General features: G+C 39.6%; 1 protein-coding gene across 1 annotated transcript in view; it reads left to right on the top strand.

The window, feature by feature from the left end:
* Positions 1-13975, top strand: part of LOC140185094 (otoancorin-like) — a 114961-nt gene extending 100986 nt beyond the window's left edge. The window contains exons 20-25 of the mRNA XM_072238351.1: positions 1361-1513; positions 2490-2638; positions 4986-5125; positions 5875-5972; positions 7759-7900; positions 11054-13975. Of these exons, the coding sequence (XP_072094452.1) occupies positions 1361-1513; positions 2490-2638; positions 4986-5125; positions 5875-5972; positions 7759-7900; positions 11054-11124 (753 nt within the window). The 3' untranslated portion in view covers positions 11125-13975. The remainder of the gene's footprint in view (positions 1-1360; positions 1514-2489; positions 2639-4985; positions 5126-5874; positions 5973-7758; positions 7901-11053) is intronic.
* Positions 13976-14633: the final 658 nt, after the last annotated feature.

Below are 14633 nucleotides of genomic sequence, written 5' to 3'. Positions count from 1 at the left end.
CCTTGTTTTGAATTTCTTCTTCTGCACAAGAAATCTGAATGCGTGATTCCCTGAACTCCCTGCACATATCTGACAAGCTCTGAAGAATTTGTATGTTCCAATCAGATCAGCTCCCATTCTTCAAAAACTAAACTTGAGAGCATACAAATAAAATCTGCAATTGTTGGAACCACACAGCAGGTCTGAGGTCTGGCAGCATTTGTGGAAAGAGGAACAGTGATAACGCTTCAGGTTTGAGACTCTTCATCAGAACTAGGGAAGAGAAAACAAAATGATGTTCAGAAGCAAAGAAGGTTTGGGTTGTGATGGGCAGAACAAAGGCAATACCTCTGATAGGGTGAAACCAATGAAGTTAATGATGTATTTACAATCAGATTATGGTTCTCTGTTGTATGTTGCCAAAAGCAAAACTGTTGGACAAAATCATATTACTAGAAAGACACACTTTACCGATAGACAAAATCTGAGCCAAAATTGCAGATAGATGAGAGGCAGAAATGTCCAGTTCAAAGAACAACAGGAAGTAGGAACCATTGCCAAAGTTGTAGAATTCAGCATTGAGTCTGAAAGGCTGCAATGTGTCCAGATAGAAATTGAGGTCTTGTTCCTAAATTTTGCATTGACCCTCCTTATAACAGTGCAAGAAACCTCAGGCAGATAAGTCAGAGTGGGAGTGGAAATTAAAGTGCCACTTTATTCAGTCAAATATGAACAAGGTTATGATTAACAACACTGTCTTTCACCTAATGAATATGTACACTTCCTTTTACTTCTCTCAGTGCCTCTTCAACTGGAAGAGGCACTGAGAGATGCAAGGACACATAATATACCCTGTGTGAAGGACTTTAGTGCCCATCACCAGGAATGGTTTGGTAGTTCCACCACTAACCAATTGGCTGATCTCTGACACAAGGGATAAAATGAATTGGCAATTCCCTCACTAATCTTCCTGAAGCAACATTGGCTCTTTGGTGATTAGATCCAGGCTTTAGGCTGAGGATAGCCTCTATCTCTAACTTTCTCTTTCTTCAAGTTGATCCTAAAATCCTACCACTCAGTTGTCAGCTTTCTTAATCTTTTTTGGCCTCTACATCAAATTGTATCTGATTATACAATGTAATGTGCCTCGGGATACTTTAATGCATTACTTCTCTCCCCAACAGCATTATGGCTGTACCCACTCTTCAAGAACTGTAACAAATCATGAAGGCAGCTCACCAGCCTCTCCTGAAGGATAACTAAAGATGGGTAACTAAATGCTGACTCAGCCTGTGAAGCCCATACCCCTTCAATGAATATATTAAATAAAACGGTATATAAATGTATGTTGTTAATTTTGTAAACATTCTTGTCTCTTCAGGTTTATGACATGAATATCACCAATGAAGCGCTTGCTTCTTTAGAGAAGATCACACTTGGCTTCAAAGATGCGGAAGTCAAGAAGTATTTCACTGAACCTGACATTGATACACTTGGTGCGATTTCAGGATACAGCAAGTGGGCCAGTAAAGATGTGAGTGTAGGCTTCATATTTAATATTCATCACTCATACAGCTTTTCTCAGTCATTTCATTTAGACCAATGGTTCCCAACCTGAGATCTACGGACCCCTCAGTTAATGGTAGGAGTCCACGGCATTAAAAAAAGGTTGGGATCCCCTGATTTAGATGCATTCTTTTAGGCAAAGACCACATTTGGAAATAGCCACAAGCTGCAACCTGAATTTAAATGGGTTATAATAAAAAATATGTAAGAGCATAGAATTTAGGTAGAACATGTAGGGCTTTATATTGGCTCCTCATAGATAATCTGACTTTCATCATTACTCATCCAAAGACAGTGCTATTGAAATTGGGGGAAATTTGTGTCTTGGCTGCATCTGGAGTAACCTGGCACACTAGATCATCCACCTATAACAGACCATGGCCGTTACTATTCTGTTCACTTTGTGGATTGATTAAAGATTTTAGTGGGATCCACAATGGATTTTATTCCGAACATATACCCACACCATTCAGAAGTATTTTTGCAGGGAGATAACTGAGTGGAATTGGATTAAGAGGAGAATTTTAAAGATCAGAAGTATGCTTAAAAAATGAATCTCTGCTGCCCATGCAGAGGAAAGGAGCAGCGGTCCACTGTCAGTGAAATAAAGGCCTTGAATGTAACAGATAAGGCCCCTTCACCCCGCTCTCCACCTTGCAACCTAAATCTCATTTTACTTTGTACTGATGAAAGGTCATCCAGATGAAACATGAACTTTGTTTAATCTCTCTCTCTGCAGGTGCTGCTTGATCTGCATTTCCAGCGTTTTCTGGGTTATTTTGTTCAGGGCCCTTCTAAATACTGATGATGTGTTTTTTTTTAAACAACTTTAAAGATGGATTTTCAAAGATACCCATGTAAAAATATCCTCTGATGGATTTGTAGCTGTGTAGTTAAATTCTTGCATGAATGGAATGATGACTTAGTTTTTATTTCTCTTAAAGTATTCCTCACGAGCCAAAACTATTTTGAAGAACTTTATGAATGGTCGTGCATTCAGTGCACTAACGAGTATAGATCTGGTTGGACTGGGTTACTTCCTTTGTGCTTCTAGTTCAGATGAGATCAAGGACATTAACGCCACTGCCTACAGGTAAAAGCAATTCAACAATCACTATCCTCAAAAGCATGATTCACCAAAATACCTTCTGTCATTTTTCTTCATTCACCTCCATTCAGGGCCCCAAACAGTCCTCCTAGGTGAGGCCACACTTCACCTGCAAATTTGTTGGGGTCATCTACTGTATCCAGTGTTCCCAATACATCCTTTTTACATTGATGAGACCTAGTGTAGATTGGGGAACCACTTTGTCGAGTACCTTCGCTCTATTTGCAAGAAGCAGGACTCCCTGGTGGCCAACCATTTTAATTCAAATCCCCATTCCCATTCAAACATGTCAGCCCATGGCCTCTTCTTCTTCCATGATGAGGCCACTCTCAGGTTGGAGGAGCAATAATTTATATTCTGTCCAGGTGGCCTCCAAACTGATGGCATGAACATCGATTTCTCCAACTTTCGGTAATTTTTTCCACCTTCCCCTTCCTCATTCAATTCCCCACTCTGGGCCCCCCCCCCCTTACCTCTTCTCCTCACCTGCCTATCACCTTACCCTCCGTCCCTCTCTCCCATGGTCCACGGTCCTGTCCTATCAGATTCCTTTTTCGCCAGCCCTTTATCTTTCCCACCTATTACCTCACAGCTACTAACTTCATCCCCTCTCCCCCATCCACTTGGCTTCACCTATCACCTTCTAGCTATCCTCCTTCTCTTCCCTCCACCTTTTTATTCTGGTGTCTTCCTACTTTTCCAGTCCTGAAGAAGGGTCTCTGCCCAAAATGTCAACTGTTTATTCATTTCCATAGATTCTACCTGGCCTGCTAAGTTCCTCCAGCATTTAGTGTGATGGTGAAACCTGATAAGTGCTGTCCGGTTTTTAGCAGGAACTGAACCATCTAATCTGCAAACTAAGTAAGAACATAAACAGGAAGATAGCTATTCAGCCCATTGAGATTTCTCTGTCACGTAAAGAGATCTACTTTGAACCAGAAATCATTTCATTTCCTTGATCTCCAAAAATACATAATGTAGATTTTGAAGATATTCAACAGCTGAGTATACAGTACTTCCTATGAATGACAAGTCCAAAGATTCACATTGCAAAGAGTAAAGACCATCCTGCTACTCTCAATCAAAGGCTTAGGGGAGAAGTGTTGGTGGGGATTCAGAACCCAATTGGTGGAAAAAATAGGTCTGATGAAAAATTGAACACCCAAGGTCCGTGGGTAAAAATATTTTAATTACCTTCTGTTTGTTTTGTTTCTCTTTATCAATCAAACCTACCTGTCCCAATATCTGCCCACCACTGCATTCTTTCTTTTGAAATGATTCCATAAATGGAATACATACATTGTACTGGAGAAGCTCAGCAAGTCAGACAGCATCTATGGATGGGAAAAAAGAGTTGATGTTCCAGGCTGAGACTCTTCACCAGGACACCCATAGATGCTGCCTGACCTGCTAAGCTCCTCCAGCATATTGTGTGTATTGCTCTTGATTTCCAGCATCTGCAGTGCCTCTTGCATCCAGAAATGAAAACTGTTTTCCAGTAAATATTCTTAATTAGCTTTTATAACACCGTTCAACAACTACAGCATAGGAGTAGAGATAACCCAAGACATCCTCATACCCAATGTTCACATCTTACAGTATTCAACACCCTGAATATTCACCCTCTATTCATGTTTGATAGTGTATATTAATGAACAAATGCACTGCAACAACATGGCCATGCATTTTCAGCATCACTTCCCCAACCATCTAGATGAATAAACTGTATTTTCACCAAGGGTGCTCAACAGCATCCTGACTTGGAGTTGTTTTCTCATAACTGCTAGAAATTCCCTTGTTCCTTGTTACAACACTGGGAGTATTTCACTGCAATTATTGTGGTGGTTCAATAAGATACTTCAGTGCCACCTTCTCAAGGGCAGTTAGGGGATGAATGATAATGTTGGATATGCCAACAATTTCCAAATCCCATAAGTTTTATTAAAAAAAAACACTCAAAGCTCCTTGAACATAAACCTCTGGTACATACTGTTCAATTTCACACCACCAGTTATCTTGGTACTGAATCAGGAACAAGACTTGCTCCCTTCTCTCTGCAGTACGTCTATTCTCTAGATGAGGGGTTCCTGATCTTTTTTATGCCATAGGCCAATACTATGAAGCAAGGGGTTTGTGGACCTCAGGTTGGGATTCCCTGCTCTAGACCAACTGCATTGATGAATAAGTAGAGAAGGACCAAGGAGAAGGAAAGTGTTTGAAGTAGGTGGAGTTCATTAACCTCATTTGCACAGCTGAACACCAATGAACTTGTGCATTACTATTATTTAGATTATTACATGCTTTCACTGTTTGTTTTCCTTATACTACATAGATCTGCTGCCAGGGATATTGGGAGCATAATGTGTCCTGAGACAGAAACTCTCACTGCTTTGAAAGAAAAAGCAGTCCAGGCATTTTCCAGTATAGAAAATTGGACTGGAGCACAGCTACGGGAGATAGGAGTCATAGCAGGTAATTTTTATGTTAAAGATTGCATGGTTAATAAAATAGAAATAGGGTGTTTGGCCCAACAGTTCCCCTTCCATTAGCTCCACACCAGACAAGCAGATATTGCCCTTCATACTTACTAACCCAATCCTAATAGCCATTTTTCTATCTTCTATCTTTCCAGTTCAATCTTGGATGGTGACAGGAATGTCACTTCCACTAACCTTGGAACTGAATTCTCCAAATCATACCTGTTGTTCACCAGAGCAGTGCTTTTGGTCAGGGTGTAATTGAAAAGAACTGGCAGGAACAATTAAGCTTCCAGCATGCCAATAAAAATTTATCTGGGGAATTAGTTGCTGGATGGCCGGCTGGTGGCACAATGGCATCAGCGCCAGACTCCGGAGTGAAGGCTACCAAGTTCGAATCCAAGTCGGGCCACCCCACGAGCACGCTTTCCATCCATGCCGGGTTGAGCGTCGAGCTAACCACTCGTCCTTGTAAAATAAAAGGTCGAGTCAGGAACGCTCAAATTGTGATCCAGTTAATCCGAAAGGAGACCAATCCTGACACTATGCGCCAGACAAGAATGGCTGACTGTCTGGTGCGGCACGCTTAAAAACAAAAAGTTGCTGGATGGCTTAGCTACCTCACAAAACCAGACACCAGTTATTCTGTGTTGTAGAATGTGGGTAAGGTCCAGCATGGCAAATGTGAGAAATGAATTATCTGATCATAAAAAAAATCATGTACCTGTACCTTTCTATTCATAGCTGGATTAAGTGCAAAAGAAGTACAAAAACTGATGACATCTGCAGTTTCGTTCCTGACACCTGAAGCTGTCTCCAAATTCCCTCCTGAAGTTTTCTCGGCAAGTACCTTCCCCCTATTCTTTCTATGGGAAAACAAGATCATTAAAAGAAGACAAAACAATAGAGAAGCACATAAAAAGGAATGTGTGACAATATACCTTTGACTTTTGATGTGCTTAAGATCCATGTTTATTTAATGGGACTGACCATTGATGTACACCATCTGGCCAATCATTCAGTGCTGGGGAGAACTGACCATTTCACAACCTTGACCTAGTTGAAATCCTAGAGTTGAGCTGTAGATCATCAAATGGACACCTTTGGAAACTCAACAGATTGTAGCCTCAAGATAGGTTACAAGATCCACCTGCAAGTGAACTTGTAGAAGGAAGGGTCACGATGTGCAGGGTTGGGGCATCCAACATTTGTTTTCTCTTGGTTTGGTTTCTTGGTTCCATTGGCCATAGAAATGTTGATATCCTTCATTTACCAATGCCAACTCATTGTCATCCAAGAAGGCTGTCAAAGTCCCATTTAATGGGACTTAGAATGGAATAGTTGAAACCAATAAAACGAAACTGGATTAATGGGTTGCTAATTTGCAATTTCCCAATACTTACGTTTGCGAAAGTGAAATTGCAACCTTTTAATTTATAAATAGATGCATCATCAGTGACACCATCCTGCAATTATTATAATTTTTAATTTATTTATTGAGATACATTGGAGAATAAACCTTTCCGGCCCTTTGAGCCGTGCCACTCAGCAACCCCTGATTTAATCCTAGCCTAATCACAGGACAACTTACAATGAACAATTAACCTACCAACCGGTACATCTTTGAACTGTGGGAGGAAACCCACGCTGTCACGGGGAGAACGTATGAACTCCTTGTAGACAGTGGCAGGAATTGAACCTGGATCACCGGTACTGTAAAGCATTGTGCTAACCACTACGCTACTGTGCCACCTGCCAGTAGACCCTTTTTTGTGCAATATAACATGAGAACCCTTATACTGCCGTAGCAAGAAAGAAAGAAATATAACGTCTGTAGAGCAGCAATTCATGAATGGCACTCAGTCCATTTTTTTGTATGTTCAACCCCAATTTGCAAAATATACTACAGGAAATCTACCTCACTGGGATGTTTCTTTGGTTTATCATTATGACCATGGTATACTGTATACACTTTTCTATGAACAGCAACTAACAGACTGTATAAAAGTATAATGTTCAAGTTCCATTTTCTTGTCATGAGCACACAAAACCAGGGTATAAATGCTACGAAAATCAGCTTTTTGCAGCATCAGTACAGTACTTTACAAACATGACAAGCATAACTTATATAAACTTAAATCAATGTACATTATTCATACCTTACACAACAAAACATGCAGGCCAACAACCACATGGTGGTTGTGCTGATCCTATTACAGTTTGTGGCATCAGAGTTTGAAGGTCAAATTCCTGCACTGTCCGTGAAGAGTTTGTACATTCTCGCTGCGACTACGTGGGTTTCCTGCAGGTGCTCCGGTTTCCTCCCACAGTCCAAAGACTGTTAGTAGGTTAACTGGTCATTGTAAACTGTCCTGTGATAAGGCTAGTGTTAAACAAGTGGGTTGCTGGGAGGCATGGCTTGTTGGGCCTGTTCTGTGCTGTATCTCCAAATAAATTTTTTTTAAAAATGCTTCCCTTTTGTTTCAGTAATTCTTTACTGCTACTTTTTTTAAATTAAAAAATGAGGACATATATAGTAAGTACGAAGTTTTCTTGACCAACTCAGTTTGGAATACAATTATTGCTCTGATTTTACTGATGAAAATGCCTCTTGCTCCATCACTTCAGGCTATGACTATTGAGCAGTTGAAGAACTTGGGACCAGAAAATTATGGTGCTGTAACTGAAGCACAGAAGAAAGCACTGTCACTGGCGCAGAGAGATGCTTTGAATGAAAATATTGGAATTCCACGAAGCACAGGTGGTGCAGGTGAGCCCCTGATTATCATTGTCTTAAGGTTCTTAAAGAGTTTTTGCACGTCCAGGGAATTGGTTCACAAACACTCCTTGTGAGAACTCCTGTCTCTCCCTAGTTAGGCTCCTCTGAATTGCGCAGTAGTGGAAATTTGGAATGAACATTGCTTCTAAAATGATTTGGAAAAATAGCAAGCATTTCTACCTGTTATATATCATTGTATCAAAACTGTGCCTGACTTAATAGTCCATTCATTCTACACTTTCCAACTATGCTTTTCAGTGTAGATTTGTGCTTTTGTACTTCGTGACAGTCTCACTCACATAATGCAAAATACTGGGATCCTGCAGTAAAATAGCTATTAAAGAGGTTGCCTTCAAGTATCAAAACTTTAGTTATCTGAGAATGTAAATAGGCAGGATAGTTTTGAGTTTACAGATGCCAGAAGGTAACATTTTTCAGTTGTATGCATTTGTCAGTGTGATTGAACCAATAGCACTGTCCTCACCCAAGCCAGTAGCCCCAGCATCGAGGCTTCATAGGTCAGGCCAAGACCCTCATGTCCAATACAAGATTTCCAAAGCACACATTCTATTCTAAACTCTGTCACAGATTACTGGGTGATAAGCAGAAATGGTTCAAGGATACTCTCAAAGCTTCCTTGAAAAAAGTGTCATATCAACCAACTTACAGGAATCTCTTGTCCATGAAAATTTAAAAACTCTACTTGAAGTGACATTGGAAACCTCCAATCAATATGTCAGCAGCATATAAATGTCCAGTGTAAATAGTAGAGGAAACAGACCATCTTCCTAATCACTCACACTCTTTGCACATCCTTTCCTGTTGCTTGGTTTTCTGGTCCCTCTCCCTAAACCGGTCATTGACAAGTGCAGGCCTGTGACTGGTGATGGGTAAATGCCAGTGTTAATACTTACCTAATTCCTCTGTCAGCAGTGGGCAGACTCTCAGAAACTGTTTCTGATGTGCCCGTTGACAGCCAGCCTTTTGGACTAGCCTTTCACCTGCGTCAACATCCAACCATCCTTCCAAGCTCCCATCCGCCAGCATATCAAACATTAGCATGACTCTCTGTATCTGCTGGTTCCCTTTAGCTGAATCAGAGCAATGTGTGATGCCAGACCCTACTGAAGGACATGGACATTTGGATTGTGCCTGTGGCTGATCCAAAAGGTCCTAGTCAACTAAGAGAACTGAGGACCCAAGGTCCACTTTAGGGATTAAATTACACAAAGGAAAATTTTCAAAGATTTAGAGTAGGTCAAAAAAAGGGAATAACATCTAAGTTACCTGTGGAGATCCAACAAATTCACAGATCTGTCCTTTATTCTGTGCAGAATGTAGCTTGTAACCAAGCCCTCAGGAAAGCAGTGGCAGGCTTTGTTTTGTCCTGTTTCTTCCTGAAAATGTACATGCACAGAGATGGGATTTCAGTCACTGAAATGCCACCTCTGCCCATGCATATTATGTGATCAGACTGTAATTGAAAGGAAGAAAATATGCAAGGACAGCTTGTGTTTACCCCCCCCATTACTGGGACATTGAGAAAGGAACAAACATGCACATTGAAATTGAGCTCAGCTTGTGTGTAGAAAAAAAAGGTACAGATCTCACTGACTTTCAATTTTTTTATGCTATAAAATCATAGCTACATAATGCTGACATTCTATAACAAAAATTGTTTTAGTTTTGTAAATTGTGCATTATTATTTTAATTGATACTTACTGCCCATTATGCCACTGGCATTTATGGCAGCAATGGAAGCCGTCCGTCTCTGTCTATATAGAGGGATTCTTCATTGCTGTTTCCGTAACAATTTTGTTTTTTGATCAGTCAGGGTTGTTCGCTCTGAGTTGAACCCCTGAACCTGGAAGACCTGTGGGCCACTCCTCAGACTGTGCACTACCCTTTGATCCGTTTGTCATGGGTGACCCTACCAAGAGCCAAAGCACAAAGTCCTGACTCCAGCCAACGTAGCTCTCCGGGTCATTGAGGCATGCAAGCCTCCAAACCCTATGACAAGGTTGTAGGTTGTGGTCCTCTTGGAGGACATCATATATAATATGTATGTATCTTTCTCTCTATTCATTGTGCCATGATCAATAAATTTTCTAGTAATGCATCAATGCCACACATTTTCTCCTGAAACAAGACACAGGCAACTACACAGAGCCCAACCCTTTAGTTTACGGTGCCTGTAAGACTATGGTTCTACCCTCAGAGTCCTTGTATAGTTACACCATTTCCTCCACCTTGGTATTAAATAATCAGATGCCAAGGAAAACTTCATTTTTTTTTTTAAGGTAGGCACTTTCCATCCTGCCTATCCTTACTGTTCCTTTTACAGCAAAGGTTAATAAATAATTACAGAATATAACTCATTGCAGAATATAAATTATGGCCTCGGAATTTGTTCCCAAGTGGCAATGCCAAACACACTATAAGACTGTATCCAAGATGCACCTCTACAGAATTGAAAGGGACTGAATTCTGGAACAGGGCATTTCATGTTATTTCTGGCAGACAGCATGTTCATTGCCACTGACCAGAGCTAAATTTCCATGCAAGACTATGTTTATAATTAGAATTGTTCCTACTTTCTCTTCTGCCAAAATATCTTGATAGTGATGTGGCTTTTCATTTCCATTGTTTGCTGGCTGTGTCAGCCTAGTTAGAAACTACTTTTACTGTGTAAATCTCATTAGCTGTCTCCACATCCAGCAGCGAATGCACTACTGACAAGTGTTAATGCTAGAAATTCTCCAAATAACAAAAACAAATTAGACTTTCAAACAGCGATGCACAACCATGAGATTAATCTGTCCTTGATAATGATTTTACTCGTATATCTCTTATATACTTGTATATTTAAAAATAGTCCAAGGAGAGGTCTTCTCTATTTACCTGTAAATAGACAAGACCTCTCCTTGTCTATTTTTCCATTAATACCCCAGTTAGCTGAATGGAAAGATTGTGATGGTATCAGGCAGGGTAATAGTCAGTCACCTTATTTGCAACAAAATGGAAATTGATTAGTCTGGTTTATTTCTCTAATATTAAGTATTTAAAATGTTATTACATGAACAAGGCTAGGCTTTTCCTTCAGACTGACTGCTCTGTGTTTCGTGTTTTTTGTTTCTGATCAGGTTCGATTTACTGGAATCCTGTGATCATGTTGACCCTTCTGGTTCTCAGCTTGACAGCGGCACTGCATTAAAATGTGAATTAAAGAACTGGAAAAATCTCAATCGCTGAGCAATGAGAAAGTAAAACAACAAATACAGTTAACCATTGAAATTCTAGGTTAAATTTATAAATCACTGTAAATTTCTTACCATTGGTATTGCAGAGATAATTGGATTGTCTTAAAAAAATGTTACGGCTAAAAAGGAATTTCTCCCAAGATCTGTGAAGCACAAAACTATTGAATAATACAGCCTGTTAGCAACACAGATTTAATTTTAAATGTCTCAACTCAAATCATACTGAAAGGGAGCCCGGCTAAATAAGGAGACAATTGAAAGAAAATGGGGTATTCTGGTTAAGGAAATTTATACATGATATGCAGGGATTTTTTTTAACCTGCAAGTACATTGTAACTAGTTAATGTTAAAATAAACACATGATTGGAATGAAACAAGTTAAGGTACATGGTGATTGCAGAGATTACATTATATAAACAGTAAATGGCCCTGTGAGTGCCCGCTAATCCAAGTGAGGTCCTGAACTAATTTCTATTGCCTGAATGGTTTGAAGAAGAATTTTTTTTTAAGCCAAGTGTTTCTTTTTACCAAACTATGGCTCGATTCTATTATTTTTTTCTCACTGTTTGACTTTCTCAAGAGGGAGTACAGTAGTATTGTGCTAGGGTGGAGATAAAGATTTAAATTTAGTCAGAATGCTGAGAGATTATGATCAGCTGAGCATTTCTGCTGTGAATTTTGTAGCATTCCAAAATTATCAGAATATTTTTGAAGGGGTTAGTCTGTGGTGTGTTGATGAAAGGTTTCCTCTGTTGGGTGGAAGAAAATATATCTGACCTTTATAGAAGTTTGGGTGATATAGCGAAGGTAAAGGGTTGAGTGTGTTACTTAACATTTCTTTGTAGCCTGATGGGAAAAAATTGAGATGATTAGGTTTACTTCACTTCACCTGATTACTTAAGTTATGCAGTCGAAGCATGGCCATGTTACCAATGTAACACCTATTTCACTTTAGTCTGGTGTAGTCTCAACAGAACAGAAAATATCAACCATTCTGTGCAACCCAGTCAGCCCAGCACCCATGAGTATTAAATGTGTGCAACGTGTATGATCAGATATCTTGGCACATTTGAAGTAACTGAAATAGCTGGTAAAAATTTGTTAAAATACTGGATTGGTATGTAAGCCCATTTAGTACCTATCCACTCAACTGGAAAATTTAAACACCATTATGCTGACCAGAGGGGACAAATTGGACAAAGTATTACATGAACCCAAACACAAGAAAATCTGCAGATGCTGGAAATTCAGCTCCTGCCCTATGATCCTCCCCCTTCTCCATCTCTGTATCCCTTTTGCCAATCAACTTTCCAGCTCTTAGCTTCTTCCCTCCCCCTCCTGTCTTCTCCTATCATTTCGGATCTCCCCCTCACCCTCTCAAATCTCTTACTATCTCTTCTTTCAGTTAGTCCTGACGAAGGGTCTCAGCCCGAAACGTCCACTGTACTTCCTACAGGTGCTGCCTGGCCTGCTGCGTTCTGCCAGCATTTTATGTGTATTACATGAACTGCTGACTGGTTATCACCTGCTTCCAGCCATGACAAATTTTGCTTCATAACTTCTCCCAGAAATGTTCTTCCAAGGGTTTTAAAAACATGCTAATTATAATGCACAACCAGACAGTTGATAAAATCACCTTGCACCAGGATAACTTTCTTTAAGAGGTTAAGGTAAGAGCACAATTTACAAATGGCAATTTCTAGGACAAAGTTCATGTGTATATTTATCTTCACTAGGATTAAATTTACTACAGAATGTTTCTCATGCCTAAATAGACGACAACGTTTTTTCACCGTTACTTTATAAATGGTCTAAAATAAGCATTTATTTAGTTTGGTCTTTCTACGCAAATGTGATCACAGGTCTGGTGTCTGCAGAATATTAGATTTGTATGTTTAAATCGTCAATCTCAGAAAGTAATCATTTACTTTAACCTTTGAAGAGGAGATTCTTCTGGCCTTTGTGTCTGCTTAATCCTTTTAGAGAAAATTAATTTAAAAAAATAAGAACATATTGAATTGTATTTTTCCAAGTCATACCTTATCTGACATCAGGAAAGCAGAGATCCATCAAGAATTGCTACTGAAGACTGTAGGCTATCTTTGTCAGTAACAGTGAACGGAAAGAATTGCAACTTCATGCCTGAATATTCAAATTAAGCATTTGGCTTGAATAAACTGTTCTTATTAGAGTACTTGTTTTTCTCCAAAGAGAATAGTCATAATAATTAGTGCTGAGAAATGTTGAGTGATATATTTACAAGGGAAACAATATAAAATATGAATAGAAAGGTGTCAGATCAAACAGACATGAAGTGCAAATTATTTCAGTGTATCCATATTATTCCATATACTTAAACAGAAGTTCTTGAGCGTAACTGTACCAATCACTGTTATAATATTTTTGAAAAATGGGGATAGAAAAATTGCACATGATTGTACGGCAGATCTTACTGCATAAAAGCTTTTCAACTGTTAATTGCAGGCCAGGCACATTGCTTATTGTTTGTTTTATAGAATTGTGATCAAAAATATGCTTTTATCCTTTAAAATATAAAGGTTCAGATAGGAGGAAGATAATTATCCTCTGTTGTAATTATTACTGGTGTAACTATTACTCAATTTGCTTGCTAAGTCAATAATGAAATGGCTGTTGATTAATTTGTTCCTTTTGACCTTGTTGTTTTGCTGTTTGTTCATTATTCGCAGGTTTTCTAATGTCATCCAATCGAGTTTCTTTATAATGCATTCTCGGAGATTGGAGTTGTGTTCTAATAAACTTATGGGCATAATAAAGCCAAGAAAATGCAGTAGTGAGGTCAAATAATTGAGTTAAAGTTCTGCTGGGATATTCATTTCTGACTGACTTAAAGCTTTTGGAAGGAATTTGGTGACTTTAAAACAATTGCCCTTTTATTCATAGAAACATAGAAAATAGGTGCAGGAGTAGGCCATTCGGCCCTTCGAGCCTGCACCGCCATTTATTATGATCATGGCTGATCATCCAACTCAGAACCCCGCCCCAGCCTTCCCTCCATACCCCCTGACCCCCGTAGCCACAAGGGCCATATCTAACTCCCTCTTAAATATAGCCAATGAACTGGCCTCAACTGTTTCCTGTGGCAGAGAATTCCACAGATTCACCACTCTGTGTGAAGAAGTTTTTCCTAATCTCAGTCCTAAAAGGCTTCCCCTCTATCCTCAAACTGTGGCCCCTCGTTCTGGACTTCCCCAACATCGGGAACAATCTTCCTGCATCTAGCCTGTCCAATCCCTTTAGGATCTTATACGTTTAAATCAGATCCCCCCTCAATCTTCTAGATTCTAACGAGTACGAACCCAGTTCATCCAGTCTTTCTTCATATGAAAGTCCTGCCATCCCAGGAATCAATCTGGTGAACCTTCTTTGTACTCCCTCTATGGCAAGGATGTCTTTCCTCAGATTAGGGGACCAAAACTGCACA

The sequence above is a fragment of the Mobula birostris genome, chromosome 20 (assembly GCF_030028105.1).
Source record: "Mobula birostris isolate sMobBir1 chromosome 20, sMobBir1.hap1, whole genome shotgun sequence".
Classification (NCBI taxonomy): Eukaryota; Metazoa; Chordata; class Chondrichthyes; order Myliobatiformes; family Myliobatidae; genus Mobula; species Mobula birostris.
Note: the sequence above shows the minus strand (reverse complement) of the source record. Positions and strands in the feature narration are given on the sequence as shown.